The 21,132-nt window shown below is 37.1% G+C and overlaps 1 protein-coding gene across 5 annotated transcripts in view; it reads left to right on the forward strand.

The window, feature by feature from the left end:
- LOC126466217 (disco-interacting protein 2) overlaps window positions 1–12,764 on the forward strand; it is a 648,438-nt gene extending 635,674 nt beyond the window's left edge. For all 5 annotated transcript variants that reach the window (XM_050096368.1, XM_050096366.1, XM_050096367.1 and 2 more), the window contains 2 exons: window positions 5,192–5,315; window positions 8,871–12,764. In XM_050096368.1, coding sequence (XP_049952325.1) covers window positions 5,192–5,315; window positions 8,871–9,123 — 377 coding nt within the window. In that variant the 3' untranslated portion in view covers window positions 9,124–12,764. The remainder of the gene's footprint in view (window positions 1–5,191; window positions 5,316–8,870) is intronic.
- The last annotated feature ends 8,368 nt before the right edge of the window (window positions 12,765–21,132 follow it).

Raw genomic sequence — 21,132 nt, forward strand, 5'->3', positions numbered from 1 at the left:
GTTTTGGAAGCCATTAACAAAAAAATGTCTCCAGTGGGTACTTTTTGTGATCTTACGAAAGTCTTTGACTGTGTAAACCACCAAATTCTTTGGAAAAAGGCAGAATACTATGGTTTAGGTGGTACTGTTGGCTTGTGGCTACAATCATATCTACAGGATCGGAAGCAGACTGTAATGCTAAATGGCTCTTCTGGAGAACCTGCCTCGTCTGAATGGGGCACGATAATGTGTGGTGTGCCTCAAGGCTCCGTTTTGGGCCCACTGCTTTTCCTCATCTTTATTAATGATCTTCCTCTTTGTTCTGAGATAAACAGCAAATTTACCCTGTTTGCCGATGATACCACAATTCTAATTGACGATTGGATTGATCATGAGCTTGAAAAAACTACAAATACTGTTTTTAATGACATCTTAAATTGGTTCTCCTCAAATGGTCTCTCGCTCAATGCAGATAAAACTTATTATATGAGGTTACATACATCACAAAGTAATCCCGATGAAATTAACATAAAATGTAGAGATCAACCAATACAGAAAGTTGAAGACACAAAATTCCTGGGTGCTTACATAGACAGTAAATGTAATTGGTCAGTTCACATTCTTCATCTATGTAAAAAACTTCGCTCGGCCACATTTGCATTACGGGTAATTTCTTCAGTGGCTGAAGTTGACACTATTAAGGTTGCCTACTTTGGCTACTTCCACTCATTGATGTCATATGCTATCATATTCTGGGGGAACCAACCACTTGCAAAAAGTTTTCCACCATCCAAAAAAAGCAATCAGAATAATGTGTGGGGTCCATCAAAGACACTCTTGCAGGCACTTGTTTCAGAAGATAGGTATCCTAACAACTGCCGCACAGTATATTTTTTCCTTGCTGACCTTTGTGTGCAAAAATTATTCCATCTACCAAGACAACAGTAAATTCCACGGTTATAACACCAGAAACAAAAACAATCTACATTTAGAAATTAAACGTCTCACTCTGGTACAAAAAGGAGTTTACTACTCCAGCATTAAGCTGTTCAATGCTCTACCACTACATATCAAATGTGTTCATACAGAACTGCCAAAATTTAAACAAGTTCTCAAAGATTACCTGACAGAGAAATCTTATTATACTGTGGATGAATACCTGAAAGAAAATGTATACCATCACTAAACTTATTGTGTCTAGAAGTAGTTCAATTGATTTTATTGTGCATTTGGGCATTAGCGCACTTTTTGTAACAACAGATTGGCTGTACATGTATTTACTCTTGTAGGCCTAATATCTGATTTAACTTTGTGCTCTTATCTTTAACCTTTATTTGAAACTCCTTTTTCTATCAAATGGTAGTTATGTTATCTAGCTGACATTGTATCTGTTACTGTATTTATAGTATGTCTTACTTAAACTATGTACAATTTGCCATTGAATTGCCCTTGTATTTATTCTAAGTTTAAATTGAAACCTGTACAATTTGACACGTTCCATATCCTTATGATTGACTCACTAACTGGATCTACAGAACAAGAAATAAATAAATAATTAATAAGATTCGGACATGTGCACATTCTACACTGCCCTCTCATCTTCATTTAAAAAAAAAAAAAAAAAAAAAAAGGGTCATAGCTCAGTCTCTCTGGAAATTTGCCTTTTCTCTAGCCAAAATTCAATCAAAAAACATTTCTGCTGCCCCTTTGTGTATCCCTTATGATATAAATCACTATCTGTAACTTGCCACACATTCTTCCGCAACAGTATTTATTTTTTCTCTTACCCAAAATCCCTATTCTTCACCACCCTGATCCTACATAATTTTACTGAGACCCTTGCTCTCAAACAGCCAGAAGCAGATGAATCTTTCGTTCACTGACCTCCCCCCCCCCCCCCCCCCCCCCCCCCCCCCCAATGTGCACATGTACGCACAAGTTATTGAATTATAGATTAAAATGATAATGAACTGAAATGTAATGTATGACAAATACCAAAAACTATGCAAAACTTCTCATTGTGTAAATGTAATGAACTGACTGGTTCCCAAGGGAATTAAGGGGAATTACAGCAATTACCCATTCACACATGCTGTATGAAGGCTAAATGATGGCCTGATAGCTTGCTGCTGGTATGTTTGATTTTATCACCAAGTCTCCTTGGTGATGCATATGAAGTAACAGAAAACAGATTCTCAACAATTTAAGTCACACTGGATGTTCATAGCTACATTTTTGTACCCTCCAACCCTTTTACAGAATCGCTCGAAATTTAGCGCGGACTTCAATGCGAGACACCTATAACAGTTTCCACAACGAAACTTTTGTCTTGAAACCTGGCAGAATGGAGTTACTATCAAAGACAGTGCTGCCAAAGCAGAGTTACTAAACACAGCCTTCCGAAATGCCTACACAAAAGAAGACAAAGTAAATATTCCAGAATTTGAATCGAGAACAGCTGCCAACATGAGTAACATAGAAGTAAATATCCTCGGAGTAATGAAGCAACTTAAATAACTTGATAAAAGCAAGTCTTCTGCTCCAGACTGTATACCAATTAGGTTCCTTTCGGAGTATGCTGATGCATTAGCTCCATACTTAACAATCATTTACAACCGTTCACTCGACGAAAGATCCGTACTCAAAGACTGGAAAGTTGCGCAGGTCACACCAATATTCAAGAAAGGTAGTAGGAGTAATCCACTAAAATACAGGCCCATACTGTTAACATTGATATGCAGCAGAATTTTAGAACATATATTGTGTTCGAATATTATGAATTATCTCGAAGAAAACGGTCTATTGACACAGTGTCATCATGGGTTTAGAAAAACATCATTCCTGTGAAACACAACTATCTCTTTATTAACGTGAAGTGTTGAGTGCTATTGACAAGGGATTTCAGATTGATTCCATATTTCTGGATTTCCGGAAGGCTTTTGACTCTGTACCACCCAAGCATCTCGTAGTGAAATTGCGTGCTTATGGAATATCATCTCGGTTAAGTGACTGGATTTGTGGTTTCCTGTCACAGAGGTCGCAGTTTGTAGTAATTGATGGAAAGTCATCGAGTAAAACAGAAGTGATTTCTGGGATTCCCCAAGGTAGTGTTACAGGCCCTTTGCTGTTCCTTATCTATATAAACAATTTGGGAGACAATCTGAGCAACCATCTTCGGTTGTTTTCAGATGACGCTCTCCTTTATAAACTAATAAAGTCATCAGAAGACCAAAACAAACTGCAAAATGAGTTAGAAAAGATATCTGAATGGTTCGAAAAGTGGCAGTTGACCCTAAATAATAAAAAGTGTGAGGTCATCCACATGAGTGCTAAAAGGAACTCATTAAACTTCGGTTACACGATAAATCAGTCTAATCTAAAAGCTGTCAATTCAACTAAGTACCTAATTATTACGATTACGAACAATTAGAAGGAACACGTATAAAATGTTGTGGGGAAGGCTAACCAAAGACTGCATTATTGGTAGGGCAGCAAGATAATGTAACAGACCTACTAAGGAGACAGCCTACACTACGCTTGTCTGTCCTCTTTTGGAATACTGCTGCACAGTGTGGGACCCTTACCAGATAGGACTGATGGAGTACATCGACAAAAGTTCAAAGAAAGGCAGCATGTTTTGTATTATCGCGAAATATGAGAGAGAGTGCCACAGAAATGATACAGGATTTGGACTGGAAATCGTTAAAAGAAAGGCATTTTTCGTTGCAATGGAATCTTCTCATAAAATTCCAATCACCAACTTTTCCACCGAATGCGAAAATATTTTGTTGAGCCGACCTATCACCACAGTAAAATTAGGGAAATCAGAGCTCATACGGAAAGATATAGGTGTTCATTCTTTACGCGCACTATAGGAGATTGGAATAATAGAGAATTGTGAAGGTGGTTCGATGAACCCTCTGCGAGGCACTTAAATGTGATTTGTAGAAAAAAGATAATTTTAAATGGCCCTTCTCAGGAGACACTAACATATATATTGTGCAGTCTCCTATTGGAGCTTAATGAGCATCGCAACCTATGGAGTTGTTCTTTACAGATCCCAATTAGTGTAGCAACATCAACGAATGGGTCATCTGAATGTGAAATTGTGTTTCCTCATATCATTGACGTGTATTCCACTCAGGATTTTTCATTATTGTACAGACTGGGTCACATCTTACAAGATAGCATCTATATGATTGTCTTCTCTTAGATCGTAGGAACAAAGTGTTATCTGGTTTAAACAGTCACTTTCAAGATCGGTGCCGTTTTCCCCACATGAGAAAGCTTTTTCATGTGAGTACACATTTTTTTAGAATATTCTGCAGCAAAGTGGTATCAATATTACCATGCAAAATGGACTGCTTCTTGAGAGATCTGCTAGAGGTCATGATTATGACAAATACTGTATAAAATTCATCAAGTCTAGGTGCTTTGCTTCTTTGTAGAGATTTCAGTTGCTTTTTGTACCTGCACACAAATATCTGTACATCTTCCAGCTTGGCATCCATGTGGCATTTGTCCAAAGGAACTATAGCTTTATTTTCCTAAGCTTTTCAAGTCAATGGTCCCTTCTTCCGGCTGAAGGGTTAAGGAAAAGGAAGAAGGTGAAGGAAAAAGACTGGTGTGGTTTAGGAAATGGGGTGAATTCAGAAAAGTTGCCTTGAACCATGGGAGGGGAGACTTAGTGGACATGATGAAGCCAGAAGGGGGAGCCACTGGCTCTGAGGGCTTGCAAATTCTAATATCTGTGTGTGTGTGTGTGTGTGTGTGTGTGTGTGTGTGTGTGTGTGTGTGTGTGTTTTCTCCTGCCACCATTTTGTGAGCAGGTTTTGTATGTAACCATTTACTTTAATTTTAAGAAATTTATTATTTTCTTCATTGAGAGAGGTGTTTTGGAAGCTTTGTAAGTGAATAAGATGGGACTAAATGTCTTCATAACACACAAACCAGTAAGATGCATGATCTTATCTCAGTTCAGTTTCCTCTAGGCTTCATTTACCAGCACATAGCAGGGGAATGGGTTTAGCTCACCATGCTTGTGCTGTGGATTATTATGAAAAATGCTGTTACTACTTAATTTAATTTAATTTATCCCTATTGCAAGAGTACTTCCTCGTGTGTGTGCACGCGTGTGAGTGTGAGTGTGCGTGTGCACCTGTGTGCGTGGGTGTTTCCACTTTAATTTGCTAAAATGAAATGTCTTTTACAGAGTTACATGATGCTGTGTTTGTGGTTGGTGCACTTGATGAGACTATTATGTTAAGAGGAATGCGGTATCACCCTATAGACATAGAAAATAGTGTCATGCGATGCCATAAAAAGATTGCTGAATGGTAAGATACCTCTCTGATTCACTTGTCACAATTTTTTGTAAAATGTGTGTTTGTAACTTCTGTAAGAGAAAGTAGTATCAGTTCATAAAATTTTTCAAGAGAATTTGCATGTTCATTTTTGTTTGATTTTTTTTTAACTAATCAAATTGTAATGAGACATACAGTTGTTTGATTTACAAGCATTTCTTTTCAGTTTTACATATAGTTAGGGATCAGGTGCTAACCAGACTGCAGATATTTCAAATAACTTTCATTTTGGTTAAGAGATTGCTTTTAGAATCTATGGGTTCCATCTTCAACTAATGCTAACTCTGTTTGTAGTATTTGATAAAAGGCACCTTACTGTAAGTGGTTCGCAGACTTTTCAGTGTGGTGATGTTCTCCTTTCACTGAATGATGAGTGCCATTGTAACATTATTATGAAAAGGAAAGTTGCCACTCACCATATAGTGGAGATGCTGAGTTGCAGAGGCACAGCAAAAAGACTGTCACTAATAAAGCTTTCGGCCATTAAGGCCTTCATCAACAATAGACCACACACACACACACACACACACACACACAAAAAAAAAAATCACGTACATTACTGCAGTCTCAGGCAACAATTTGAGTGTGGTTTCAGTTGCTGAGACTGCAGTCGTGTGTGTGTGTGTGTGTGTGTGTGTGTGTGTGTGTGTGTGTAGGCCTTAATGGCTGAAAGCTTTATTTGTGATTGTCTTTTCATTGTGCCTTTCTGTGACTCACAATCTCCACAGTATGGTGAGTGGCAACTTTCCATTTCATAATCCTGGGTTTTCCATTGTTTGACCGCTGTAAGAGTATGTTTTTGGGAGCCTACAAAGTCAGCATTACCAGTATATGAAATCATTAGTTTCTGTCATTATTCAATTAGTCAAAATAAAAATTATTCATGACATGTGGAGTTGTATCAGCATACTAATTTTACATCTAAATCACACTCAGCAACAGATCTATGATATTTCCATATCTGGGCAAAAAGTTGGTAGTGCCACTCCACCCCCAAATCATTTGAGATAGGTCATCAAAAATTTATAAAATCAGTGTTTCAAAAATATGTTCATTTTGTAGTGCACATCTTTCTGACATGTTTGATATACAAAACATACATGTTTGAGGAAATATGAGACATGTTATTTGATCTTAAATGTGCCAAAGTGCAGTGCCATGCCTCTTCACACAGCATTCTTCTATTGCGCATAACTGTACCTCGGCTCTGTGGCATTCAAGTATGTATATTTTGTAATGGAAGCCACCAAAACTATATTCAGGACAATGGAATTTAAAATGTCCTGAGGAGTGAGGCAAGCAACACAGTACACATTTCATCAGTCCTTAGGACCCGGCATTCTTTTCTCTTTAATCTTGCTACAGCTTTACACAGCATGATTTCCTTTCTGCAAAAGAGTCAATTACCTCATCAGAGTTCATCAAATGTGGTGATATATGAAAAATCAAAATTTCAATATGTAGTACTGATAAAGCTGTTAATACGAATAGTACACAAGACTGGTGTGGTTTCTCGATTTGACTACATCTATTTTGTTACTGTTTCCTAGATAAAATGAAACAGATCGTTCTAATATTGCACCAGTTGTAACACACACCAAATAACTGAAACTGTTTTTTCACAAATTGTCTTTTTTATGTATCTCATTTACACAAATAACACGACAGAATATATTCACACAGTGCCATCAGTGCCTATGTGGCTTCCTACAAGCAAAGAGTTTTATGTTAAGAAATAATTTGATGTTTCAATCAGATACTCCAGTCTCAAGCTTGAATCAAAAATTAGTAGTACAAAATATTCATATAAATTTGGAATCATAATATTCTTCCATATAATTTGTGTGATTTCCCTGTTTCTTCTTCTTCTTCCTCATTCTAACAAACAAAACTTATTCTCTGGTTAACTTCACTAACCCCAACCCTACCAGAATCACTGGTTCAGTTATACCACATTTATTCTCCGTTTTCCATGCCATTCGGAGAACAGAATTTAGTCGCCTTCCAACCAGGGTCTATACGATTGGCCCTTAGTAGTGTAGCCTTCTGGCAAAAATTTTATGTTAAAATTTCATTTTTTGGATACATCGAGAAGATGACATGTAATCTTTCTTACCTGTTATTTCTATAACTCATTTGTTTCCATCCTGGTAGACTGAATCTGTGGATTTTACTAATAATTATGACCATGCTGATCATTCGCACACCCAGTCAACTACATAAACAGAAATTGGCATTCACCTGTTTGGGTTCATATGGCCCAACTTGTATAGCCCTGTTTCCTTTTGTCTCCTGGTAAGTGTTTTTATTTATAGATGCGATGGGGATTTCACCCAGCAGAGATATCATGTACACTATGCACGCATTCAAAAATCAGCTTGTGATTCATTCAGAAATCATATGAATAATCAAACAGTGGAAAATACAGGATGGAATGCAACAATATTATGAAAAGGAAAGTTGCTACTCACCATATAGCAGTGATGCTGAGTCACAGATAGGCATAACAAAAAGACTGTCACAATTAAAGCTTTCGGCGAGTAAGACCTTTGTCAGAAATAGATATCTCTCTCTCTCTCTCTCTCTCTCTCTCTCTCTCTCTCTCTCTCTCTCTCACACACACACACACACACACACACACACACACACACGCTAATATCATATGAATAATCGATAGACCAATGTTTGCTGAATGCTAGGCGCTTTGTGCAACAAGGTTTGTTTGCTTCAAAAATATGAATTTGGCACCCTCTGCAATTGCTGTCCAAGGGAGATACCCCAGTTGGTCCCCCCTCCCTCCACCCCCCCCCCCCCCCCCCTAGATCTGGGCCTGATCATACTTCTTATGTTACTGAAGTAACAACTTGCATTTAAAAAAATTCAATTTGTAAAAAACAAAACTTTAATTGAAACATCCATTAAAATTGGGAAAGACAGTCAATCAGGTTTCACCCTTCTTCCTTCCTCTTCAACCCTTCTGCCAGAAGGAGACACTGGCTCCAAAATCTTGCCTACTTTAATAACTGTGTGTGTGTCTCATGTCATCTCTTGTCACCAAATCAAATATGTTTAATCCTGAAAGCTATGGGTTTTCTTCTTCTTTGTTGTTGTTGTTGTTGTTGTTCTTCTTCTTCTTCTTCTTCTTCTTCTTCTTCTTCTTCTTCCATTTCACCCTACTTTGAGATATGTTAAACTATCCCCCATTCCATTTACCATGCTGCGTGAATTGTTTTGAAGACATGTCACTTTATCCTTTTTTTTTTGTCTGTGCAGAAATAAGCATGGAAATAACATAAAAATGTCATTTTTATTATGCTTGTTGAAAGCTATAAAATGTTTAGATACAAGCTGCCAGAATACAGCTTCAAAATATAATTTATATGAAAACATGTTCATGTAATAAGTTTCTGATTATTATATGCATAATCTTAATCATGTAGTACTTATAGTATTAATTTTAGAATTTTAAATGATCATTCATGGTAAATATTAAATAGCAACAATTTAATTAAAGAATTTCATTTTCAGTGCTGTATTCACATGGACAAATTTACTGGTGGTGGTGGTTGAACTGGATGGGAATGAAAATGAAGCTCTCGATCTTGTTCCTCTCGTTACAAATACTGTTCTGGAGGAACACCATCTTGTTGTCGGAGTAGTGGTTGTTGTTGATCCAGGTGTAGTGCCAATTAACTCCCGTGGAGAGAAACAGCGCATGCATCTTAGAGATGGCTTCCTTGCTGATCAACTAGACCCCATATATGTAGCATACAATATGTGATGAGGTTCAGTGGTCTGTAGACCATTCCTGTGGAACTGTGAGACTGGCCATACCTGGAGAAATGATTCAGTTGTTGTGTGTGTCACAATTAGTCTGTGTATTTGAGAATACTTGTCATGACGACAGATTTGAAGACATTAGAAGTGTGTGAAATATTTTGATGCCTAGTACGAATTTATAACAGAAACAGTGTGACATTGTATGTTGCCACTTTCCGGCAAAGGTGGCAGACATCGACTGCATTGTGCCACTAATAGACATATGTTGATTTCATGCATAACTGAACTACCTAGAGAACCACTTTTGTACTTGTAATATTAGTGGTGGTTCTTTTAAAGTGTGTGATTCAAGCATCTGCTAAAGACTCTCAGTTGAGCAGCCTGTACGGTGCACTAATTTTGTGATTTTTTTGTGACAGTTGTGAGTTTATCGACAAGCTCAGAATCAACACTATCTACAGTGGGTTTAAAATGTCTTAAAATTTGTTTTCTGTCAACGATATTTCCGTTGAATGGTGAACTGACTGTACTGTATATTTAATATAAAAAGCTACAAATGACTGTTACTTCATCTTTTTCCATCCACAAGTGCAATGATTACTGCACACACTGACGTCTGTGATCTGAGATTCTTTCCCATGTCCCTTTAACAGTGAGGATTAGTCAGTGAAATTTCATGGATGTGAAAGAACCTGCCCAAAATTCATGAAGAAAAGAGAATACCGCAAACCTGAAGCCACAACTGTGAAAGTGTTTAGAATAGAGGGACCATTGGACATAGCTTGTACTTTTACCTCTGTGATGTAACCAGATTTGCTTACAGGCATTGTAAGCCTTGGGCATTTGACTTCGCTCAAAGAAAATACCATTATCAAAGGCATCTGCACCTATGATTTTGAATAGTGTTAAACTTTTAGATTTTAATGTGAGACAGTACATAACTGATGATGTGGTGAAGAAAAATAAACTTCGAGCAGGATTTCTAGTATGGTTGGCTGTGTGATTATAGACTGCCCGATATTAAGTCATCATTATACCTTCAGCTCGTAAACATGTCTAGCGATACAACTCACCGTTAGGAATGTGTAAATGCATGTTCTGCATACATTACATAACAGAAGTAAAGTAATTTTGTGTACATTTATGTAATATACTTTTAACAAATTTGTGTGAAATGTGACAACTAGCTCTGATTTTTTTTTTTTTTTTTCTGTCACACTTAATTTAAAAAAAGGTCCCTATATTGAGTGTTGCTATTATCGACACCAAGCGATTTAAAAATCTGTTGACTCTCTTTTTTAAAAAATTACATTCTAATTGCTAATGCTTATGTATTTATGTAACAGACAAAGTGCTTCTTTGGCAGCTTACATTATTTTCTTTCATAGTAAGTCTTAAAGAAACATACACCCTGTTATCATCACCCATCATTGTTGTCATTGTCATCACCGTCACCATCATCATCTGTCATCATCATCATCATCATCATCATCATCATTATTGTTATTTGAAGCACAATAACAACAATTTAGCAAAAGACAGAGCTGACTTCATGCATTTTGTGTGATACTCATGTAATACAAGCAACAATGCCATGTAAAGAATTGATGTCTCAGTTTCTGAGTATGATATTTTCTTTTTATATATATATATATAACTTGTTTTGCTTGTGCTGACTATTGTATTTACTATTTCTGTTAAAGCCTAGTGCAATACTGTTGTGAATTTGAAGGAATTGATTAATTCATGTATCTAGTCTCTGTTAATACTGGAACATAGATTATAGTCTTGCCACGATCACTGTGAACCTTTTTCTTAGATACATTACTTGAAAATTAATGTAGGAATGGAATTATGTTCAAATGTATTTCACTTGTGCCAACACAGAAAGACAACACGAGTCATTTGTCCTTGCGTGAAAAATGATTTGATTCTTAAAGTATTAGACATATAAAAATGTCGTAAATCAAATGCTGGGTGGTGTTATAGACTGCACAAAGCCTAGTATGTTCAAATACTCCCAGAAGAATCATTGCAAGACTGCATGAAAGGGAGGAAATTTACTGTTTTCATGGCCAATGTCTTTCATCATCTGGTAGCACAATATAAAAACTTTTGTTATAACTTTATGAAACAGTCTCACTATTGTTTGGTTAGTATACTACACAAATTTTAAACAGCAGTATTTGTTTTAAGAATATTTTCAAGCACAGATAAATTGAAATTGTTTGGCTTTGAAGTGGATTATTATTATGATTGTTAGGTTTCTTTGTGATGACGATACTAGTGAACATTACTAATGTGAGTTCTTGAAGAAATTGTATTTGATGAATTGAGGAGGGAAAAAAGTGACTGAATGCTTTAACACAGACCATACCATATGGAGTAAGGCAATTTTGTAAATTTTTTATGGAAATGCTTTTATATTTTGTATTGTTTTGGTGAACTTCTTTTCAACAGATTTAGCTGTAGCTATTTTCATCACTGAGAAATACATTTCCAAAAGCCCAGTGTACTGAATATTCTTGTATTTCCAATGTCAATATTGCTGCATTGCTTCTGTACCTTATTTGATGAAGAGCCCTGATATAAAATTCTACTGCATCTGGATAATACACATTTGGTTAAAATGTTAATTCATTGAATAGCAGTGCAAACTAGACAATTCATACAATAAATAGTATTTAATTGTGGAAGACTTGCAATATTTCAGTGATACATTAAAGAAAATTATGTTTTAACTTGTGTAACTGTGTACAACATTACAACCATGTCCTTACTTCCAAATGTCAGGGCTCTTCACTAAATGCATATAGAAGGGAACTTTGATATTTTTATATGAAGGTTGGTGACCTTTTCCTTACTTCATGTGGTGAGCTAAATAGGAACACTGTCACACATATTGATCAAAGTTCATTTATGTCTTGTCTAATCTCTGCACAAAAGGTGAATTACAACAAAGCGTTGGTATTTTTAAGCCACTATACTGTTGTTTGATGTAGATTGTGTATTAAGTTTTAGCCGTAAGTTAACTCCTTCAAGGGAGTTTCTTGTAAATAACCTACCAGAAAGGTTTACATCATTGCACATTAATCCTTCTTGTAACTCCTACTTAAAGTATATAAAGGTGTCTGTTATAAGATGCCATATGCTTTATATAGCTCTTTATCATGAAACATGGGCTACCGTTAGTACTTGTTACTGATCTTTTCACTCTTCCCTAAGATGCATATTGCCTGTTAACCAAACACAAAGTAAACAGAAATGATTTCAGGCACAGCTGAAATGTGATAGTGCAAAAACTGCCTTCATTTTTGAATAAAAAATTATGTAAATTTTGCATTTTCATACATCAACGTACAAAATATCCTAGATAATTTGAAAATTTACCGTCACTATCTAAAATATCACTTTGATGAAAATTATTAATCTTTTACTTTGTGGAAGGTTACTAAGAGCAATTTTTATGTAACTCGTCTGAAATGTGACAGATATATTTTTGTCAATTCAGTAAAATCATTTTGAGTATATCTGTAGAACATTGCCGACATAAACAAATCATCAGTAACATTCCGAAAGGGAGGAGGGGAGGCATTTTTGTTTTTGTATAGCCTTTTGTAAAATAAACTAAAACAAATGGAATTTATGTATACTTTAATTTATAATTTTATTTAATGTTTCATTTGTAAGCATATACTTTGGCTTTACAAGGTCTCCAACAGTTTATTGTATCACATTCCTCTTGATATCACTTTCTCCTTGCTGGTTTAAAGCAATATTTATTCATTGCTACAATATACAATGGTAAAAAAGAGATATCCGATTGGTTGGTGCAAATGATTTTCTTTTGGTTGAACTAATAGTGCTTACTGGGTCATGACTTCACTGACATTGACAGTATTTCTCCATATTCTTGTCTAAATGTTAGGTTTTCAAGAACAGTGCGAAAATGTCTTTTGGTGTTTTTATGACAAGCTGCACTGTCTAAAACAAAAATGCTGCATTTTGGTTACCACAGTGTGAACTTTAATATGAACTTTTTCATGAAATTTTTACTATCCATCTTATCATGGAAATCGCATGTCTTCAGTTTTGCATTATCTCCACGCGTGCCCCCGCCCCCCTCTGTGGATTGCTCCACAGTGAGATGTTAACCATTCCTAATAAGTTTTGTATACTGAAACAAGTCACTCTGCCGACAGTTTGTTTATGTGTGGATCAATGTTTTATAAGTGTATGAAGTAGGCATTTTATCATTAGTATACTGATATCCTTCAGTATTTGAAATTGGTATAATTTTTGTGCCGTATTCCACCATGTTGGTATCTTTTCTTTTTTCATAACATTACTAGATTCTGTACATTACAGTGCAGCTGGCCATGTAATCTGCTACAACTTTGTTAACTGCAGTTGCAAGTGTACCGTCCTCTTGGCTTTTGTGCCTGATCTTGCAGTTCTTATTCTTTTGCAGTCACATGATAATTCTAGCACACACCGATTAGCCAAAACATTATGACCACTGCCCATAGTGACGTTGGATACCTCCTGGTGGTGTTGCAGGCATGTGATGCGGTAACAAAATTATATAAGCAGAGCAGACATGGATGTGGAATCACCATAGTGAAGATACAGGCTGCAAATGGGGAAAATCCATTGAGATAAGCGATTTTGACAAAGGGCAGATTGTTATTACACAGAGCCTGTGTACAAGTATCTCGAAAACAGTGAAGCCGCAACCAGCAGTGGAATGTTCACATGCTACCGTCTTGAGCATGTATGGAAAAAGGTAGGACGACAGTGAAACTGCAACTAGGCGCTAAATGGTTGGATGTCCATGACTCGTCACAGAATGTGGGGTTGGAGGCTTGTGTGCTCTGTAAAGTAGGACAGATGGTGATCTGTGGCCAGTTTTGTGTACTGATGTGATCTGTGTGCCAGGAGAGCACAATGCTGATGCATGCACAAGTGTTTTGGAGTACACCATTCATTGTACATTTTTGAACAAGTAGCTCCACAGCAGACCACCCCTACATGTTCACATGTTGACCCCACTACATCATCAATTATGATTGGATCTGGCAAGGGACTGTCGGGATTTGACCATCAATCAATGCAAACATGTTGGCTTATCACGTGAATCACATGTTTGCTATTCTAGGTCGATGGTTGTCTACTAAAACGCCGCCATTGAGGTGAAAGGTGGCTTGAAACATGCAGTGTGTCATGGACGCAGGCTGGTGGGAGCAGTATTATGCTATGGGAGACACTCTCCTGTGCTTGCATGGGACCTGTGGTAGTAATTGAAGACACGATTCAGCTGCAAATCACCTGCATCCCGTCATGCTTGATGTCTTCCCTGACTGTGATGTCATCTTTCAGCAGTATAACAGTCCATGTCTCAGAGCTAGAACTGTACTGCAGTGGTTTGAGGGGCATTACAGTGAATTCACATTGATGTCTCAGCAACCAAATTCACCTGATATAAATCATTTGGTAACTGTCTGGGTTGCTATCAGGTGCAACCGTTGCGTACGCAGATCAGCAGTCTGTTATTTATGTGAATTAGATGACCTGCACATAGGCATCTAATGTCGCACAGCTCCACAATCCTACCAATAGACTGTCAGATCCCTGATATGCAGAATCAGTGATTTATATCATTCCAAAGACAGACAGACAAGCTATTGCATGTAGCTAAGACAGTAATGTTTTGCCTTATCAGTGTATATGGTAGCACTGTGCAAATGTATTTGTAGATTGTTAGTTTTTTCACTGTCAGAAAATTGTTATCATACTTTAACCATCCACAGTGTGCCTCACATCACTTGCGAGGTTTCAATCTTAACTAACATTGCTTCACGCCTCCCTCTATTCAGTGCACACATTACTAATTCTTCAGCATAACTGAGTGTTCTGACTCCATGGCTCATGCTAGCTTAACTTAGTTTTGAAATACACACCATTGGTGCCCCAGGCACACTCTTCTGTTGTCCAGGCCTTAAGTATGGTGATTTGTAAACTGGGTTGTCCTTCATTTGGTATAACAGATGGAGAACTTGTACTCAAGTTACCCCTGTCTCTCTCTAAAATACTGCATAATTTTAATGTTAATTCTAGTGAATGGAAGTAGTATTGGCTGCAGCCCACGGTCTGATCTACTTTAGCTATCAGCTGTTACCATCATCATTGTGACAGCATAAAAAAGCACTCTGTAACTACCTATATTTCATTTTGCTTACATTAACAGCACACATTACAAATACGCAAGTATATGGCTTGCTTCACACTATCTGGCAGCTAAACATTCTGCACTACCATCTGTTGATAACAAAGTTGTTTTGGTTGTGTTATAGGATACGAGTTCTAGTGCTTCCCTCACTGCTGTAATGAAACCTGGTATTCATTGCCAGGAATTTAAGTCAGACCAAGTTCATAGTTTTCTCAACTGTCTTCTGTCATTTTGATAAAGCATGTTTATGTTTGGGCTTTGTGGTTAGGAAAATAACTACAGACATTCACTCAGTCACGTTTGTAGGACAACACTGATGCAACTGGATTTTTATCTCTCCAACATAAAGTCATGAATATTTTAATTTGTAGGAGCAGTGATGTGTTATGACATCAGGCAACCTCATTCTCAGTAGATTCTTAGAATACTCAGTTACCTACAAGTATAACTCTTCATTGGTAGCATTACCATGTGAAATTCACACAATATTAGCCAACACAGTTCCATACAGAATGTACTCAGCATAACCTTTATATCTGCAAGTGAGTTTTGTTCTGAGTGATTCTTGCCTTTTCATATTCTTGTCACAAACTTCAGGACTTCTAGAAATTCGGGTTTATCTAGGTTCTTCTAGTTTATGAATAGCCAAGTAATAGTTTTGCCACACAGTGTGTCCACACTCTTGACAATAACATGAGAGATGATGATAAAAACTGCTAATATCAATGAAATTCTGTCCTGCTCCAGCACAGGCCTTCAGTTGTCACACTTTGCTGCATAAAGGCTTGTTTCAAATTTTTCTGCATATATTAAATGCAAGAGTGTTGTAAATGTTGGGCACACATCTTCCTGGTACCAGCCAGAACCAGCTGACATCAAGGCATTAACCAGGAAGTTCAAATATGATGATCAAGTACTGGCCTAGTAGTAATAGAAGATGTGATACAATCAATCATATGATACATTTCCATCGATTCATGGTCCAGTCTTGGCAATCCCATGCCCATTACAGTCTCGATTGGTGACATCATGAGATCAACATGGAAATGCAAGTGGAGCCTCATGTTCAATGTGCGATGAACAGTGTGCTCCAAAATACTTGTCTCTGTACCTGCATGGTACTTTGTAATCGAATCTGTTACAGATTAGTACCTATCCTGCTTCACAGAAGGTCATGACTCTGGCCTCCACATTTCACCAGGTGGTGCGGACATCCAACACCATGTCACCTACTTTTGGTTGCACCATCTTTTCACAACTTTCCATAGATGCTAACGAAATTAGCACACAAATAGCCAACAGCTTTGCAATTCAGAGAGGCTAGTTTTTAGCACAAGGCCATCACAATCTGTCAAATTTCAAAGTCGCTTATGTCAATAGGTTTCCTCATTTGTGCACCCTATCATTGCTAGAATGGTTCCCCATCAATCTCTGCATCACTGATATCTTGCAGTGAGCAGTGATCATCATGTAACGGTTTGTCAGTCCATCATGGAGTGCCCTTCCCATCACAAACTGTTTTGCTTGATCAACTGTTCTATCTTTGGCCAAGATAATGTGATGTCAGTGCAAAACTGTTTTTTAATATAAAGGCATTATCAAAAAAGTGAACATTTTCCCAGTTAGAAATGAGTTCAGAGCATATGAGAGGCAACGAGTCATAGTAAACAAAATGACTACTCATAGTAAACAAAATGACTACTCAAAGTAAACAATGAACAACACAAAATGACTGATTAGCTGTTTCACAACAGACAACATTAGAAATACCTTACAATGCATCAGTTGACTTGATGTGTATATTAAATTTCTAAATAATTTTTTTTATCTTTAATAATTGTTTCACATGCAAACAATATAACATCAGAGGAACCATGGTTAGTAAAGGAAGTAAAAACATTATGATCCAAGAAAAGGGATGTACACAAAACAATTAGTAAAAGCATAGATAAAGATGTGTTCAGCTGCATTTGGATTACTATTCTTGTTTAAAAAAGTTATTAAAACTCAAAATATATGCATATGGTATCCTAAATTTATAATCTGAGACTATAGTTAAAACCATATAGATGAAGGTCTAAGAGAAGCAGGAAAAATTGTCCAGCAGCAAGATGATTTTTCTATTAAAGAAAATTACCATATAATGTACGGCTATGTCAGTAGTCTTTCAATTAAACATTTAGTATTCACTTCTTAAATATAACTAGGGTGCTGAAGTTTTAAAAAGAAACCATAGCGGTGTTTGCAACAAACATGCCACAAACAGTTGTTGGTTTCATTTCTTTAGGGGAAAATGTTTTTTATTAAAATCAAAGATCTTATGGGTTGATAACATTTGAAGCAAATATTACAATGTGTGACACAGTGGCTATTTTCAGTGACATGTGTACTACATCACCTACATTAATTGTCTTCCTCAAAGTTGAAAGCAAACTTGGATTAGTACATAGATTCAGATAGCTGATGATAATTATTTATTGACAAGTGTCACTTTTATTATCTTACTCTAAAGTTCTGGAAAATTATTGAATTTAACAATAGCTGGAAATATGTACAAACATAATATCCTTAGTTGGGCACAATTTGGAGTCCAAAATTACCATCTGTCACTTCACCATCTACACAAAATATTAAATGACAAAATATCACCAACTGGAATGTTGTTTAATCTGTTAAAAGTATTTGACTGGACAAAACAGTATTATTTCCAAGCAATTTAAATGTTACGGCAGTATGGATGCACATAACTGATTGACTAATAGAAAATGTAGAACTATCTTCAGCACTTAGCTCACTGAAGATAAAGAATCATAAATATTTCATGCATTTCATATTCCCGGATTGCCGAGTAATCTCATCCTTGTCTACCGTAGCTGTTAATTGTGTTATCCCACTATTATGTTCATCTTCAAGTGAGAAGAGTACATTTTAATACACTGCTTGACAAAAAAAGTGAAGCACCAAGAAGACATGGTTAGATGTCAGTGTAACTTCGTGTATGTACACACCATCGGTGGGTACCAATAAACGGTTAGAGTTTTTACACTCTGTGACAGGTAGAACAGCCACTAGAATGTGTTAGTGTTGTTCGTGTTTAGTGTTGTTCGTGTTTAGTGTTGTTACCAAAGCTGGTATAGTGTATAAGGGGAACAAAAATTGTTACATGTTTAATGATCACTGTGAAGGACACAGAGATGCCACATATTCATAAGAGAGAGTGTTATCAGCACCTGACAGGGTTTGAAAAGGGCCTCACTGTAGGTCTCCATTTGGTCACCTAGACTAGCTGCCCTACTAGATATTACTATCCCATACATAGGCAACTGTTAACAGCAAAACACAAACTGCTGGTTTTGGAGTGGTGCTGTGACCAGGAAGTGTGGACAGCTGACGGATGGCGTCGCATTATTTCACGATGAATCACGGACCTGCACCACCCCGAACGACTGTCGGTGAGTGTGACGGCGATCTGGGGAGTGATCTTGTATGTCCACTGTTTTGGACAGACACATCTGTGCTACTCCTGACATCATAGCAACGGGAGCCAGGTTCGTGGTAGGTTGTGTTTGAGGAAACTGTGACAATGCAATGGTATGTCATGGACATATTGCATCATCGTGTGGTGCCAATTTCGGCTTGACTATGGTCATCCACATATGTCACATGTCTTTATGAGCTGCCTGCAGGAATTGAGGTCCTCCCATGGCCAGCAAGATAACCATTGTGTCCCTGAAAGAACAAATATGGGACCTGATAAGATGTCAACTCTGTCCCAGTGCCAGTATCCAGGATATTACGAACCAGTACAACAGTTATGGGCCAGCTTGCCTTAGGAGAGGCTGCAATGGCTGTATGACACACTTCCCAGCTGAACCAGTGCGCACATCCAGGCAAGAGAGGGTGCAACATATTACATGTGGGTTTATATTACCAAGTTATTTATTAATCTGGATCTATTTTGAAACCACCAAAGTAACATAAGATCCCCACCCCCTCTACATTTTATTTCCTCCTCTCGTTCTCGGTGCTTCACTTTTTGTCAAAATACAGGTGAAATTTTTACATAGCATTCACTATAGTTTCATGACAAAGCTTCATCTCACTAGAACAACCTATTGGAGTATTAATGACAGGTAGATGAATACATTCTTGTATATGGTGGTGGTGGTGGTGGTGGTGGTGGTGGTGGTGGTGGTGGTGGTGGTGGTGGTGGCGGCGGTGGTGAACAGAAAACTAGGCAGAGGAGCGGCCTGCTTCCACTTGTAAACTTTTCTCATTGAAAGCCTTGGATCAAGGCGGCCACGTAGATGCAGTGTTTCTCAATTTCCGAAAAACATTTGTGTTGGTACCACATCCACGCTTACTGCCAAAAAGATGATCTTATGAAGTATCAAGTGAAATTTGTGACTTGATTGAGGATTTTTTGGTAGGGAGGATGCAGAAAGTTATCTTGGATGGAGAGTCAACAGATGAAGCTGTAATTTCACGTGTGCCCCTGGGAAGTGTGTTGGGTTCCTTCCTGTTCATGTTGTACATTAATGACAATGCAGACAATGTTAATAGTAACCTCAGGCATTTTGCAGATGACACAGTTGTCTAAAATGAAGTAATGCCTGAAAGAAGCTGCATAAATATTCTGTCAGATCTTTATAAGATTTCAATGTGGTGTGATGATGGACAACTAGTTTCAAATCTTCAGAAATGTTAAATTGTGCCTTTCACAAAATTAAAAAATTTAGTGTGTCCTATAACTATAATATCAATGAGCTGCAGCTGGAATTGGCCAATTCATACACCAGGAATAGGAAATGGAATTATAACTTAGGCTCAGTCATGGGTAAAGCGGGTGGCAGAATTTGGTTATTGGTTGAATATTCGGGAAATGGACTCTGTCTACAAAGGAGATTGCTTACAAATTCAATGTGTTGCCTCCTGATCCAGCTACACAACTTTGATTTTTACCACCGCCTTATAGTCCAGTCAGAAAGTTTAGATGTTGGAAACATTGTGAATCCAAGTTTTACCAACAAACTTTGTCAGCTAAACTTTCTGTAGTCCAAAAACTTTGAAAATTTCATTATTTTTTCAGTTTTTTTTAAAAATATGAATTTCTTTTGTTCCCAGCACTATGACTTCTATTTCCTTTTAAAACGGACACAAAACTCTCCTCAAATTTAATTATTACAACATTTTTCTGCACCCAATAGCAAGAGCAAACAGTTTGCCAAAAAATATAAATTTTTCAAATTTTGTGCAAAATGGCAAAATGCCTAGTTTTTGAACACTTTTATTTCAGTTTCCATTTATATATTACAAATATATTGTATACATCTACTGTGATTCATACATCACTAGTCAAAGTTAAGCTCCAAGGTATTTCAGCCCTGACTTGAGCACGCTTACTTCTGACAGTATACTGCAACCTTTGGTGCACCTCAGGTGGATTATGAGTCACTTCCAACCTTTTTATTGGCCAGACTCCTCAGTTTCACCAGAAGTGCCTTGAGCAGTAGAATCAGGTTCCAGACCGACCTGTTCTTGCAACAGTGAATATGTTCTTCCAGTCCATTGATTCTGATGCCTGTTTCATCAATAATTTATATAAAATCTACTTGATCTTTGCTTTCTACGTATCAAAATTTTGGCATGTTTTCGCAGTTAACTCCACTGCAGTTCTTGCAAATGGAAGAACATTTGAAACCCGTTTTTCTGCAGAAGCAGCTCTGCAATGGCTCGGTTTACATGAGCATGAAACAATGTGAAGAAAACAAACCTCTGACA

This window comes from Schistocerca serialis, chromosome 1 (genome assembly GCF_023864345.2).
Source record: "Schistocerca serialis cubense isolate TAMUIC-IGC-003099 chromosome 1, iqSchSeri2.2, whole genome shotgun sequence".
Classification (NCBI taxonomy): domain Eukaryota; kingdom Metazoa; phylum Arthropoda; class Insecta; order Orthoptera; family Acrididae; genus Schistocerca; species Schistocerca serialis.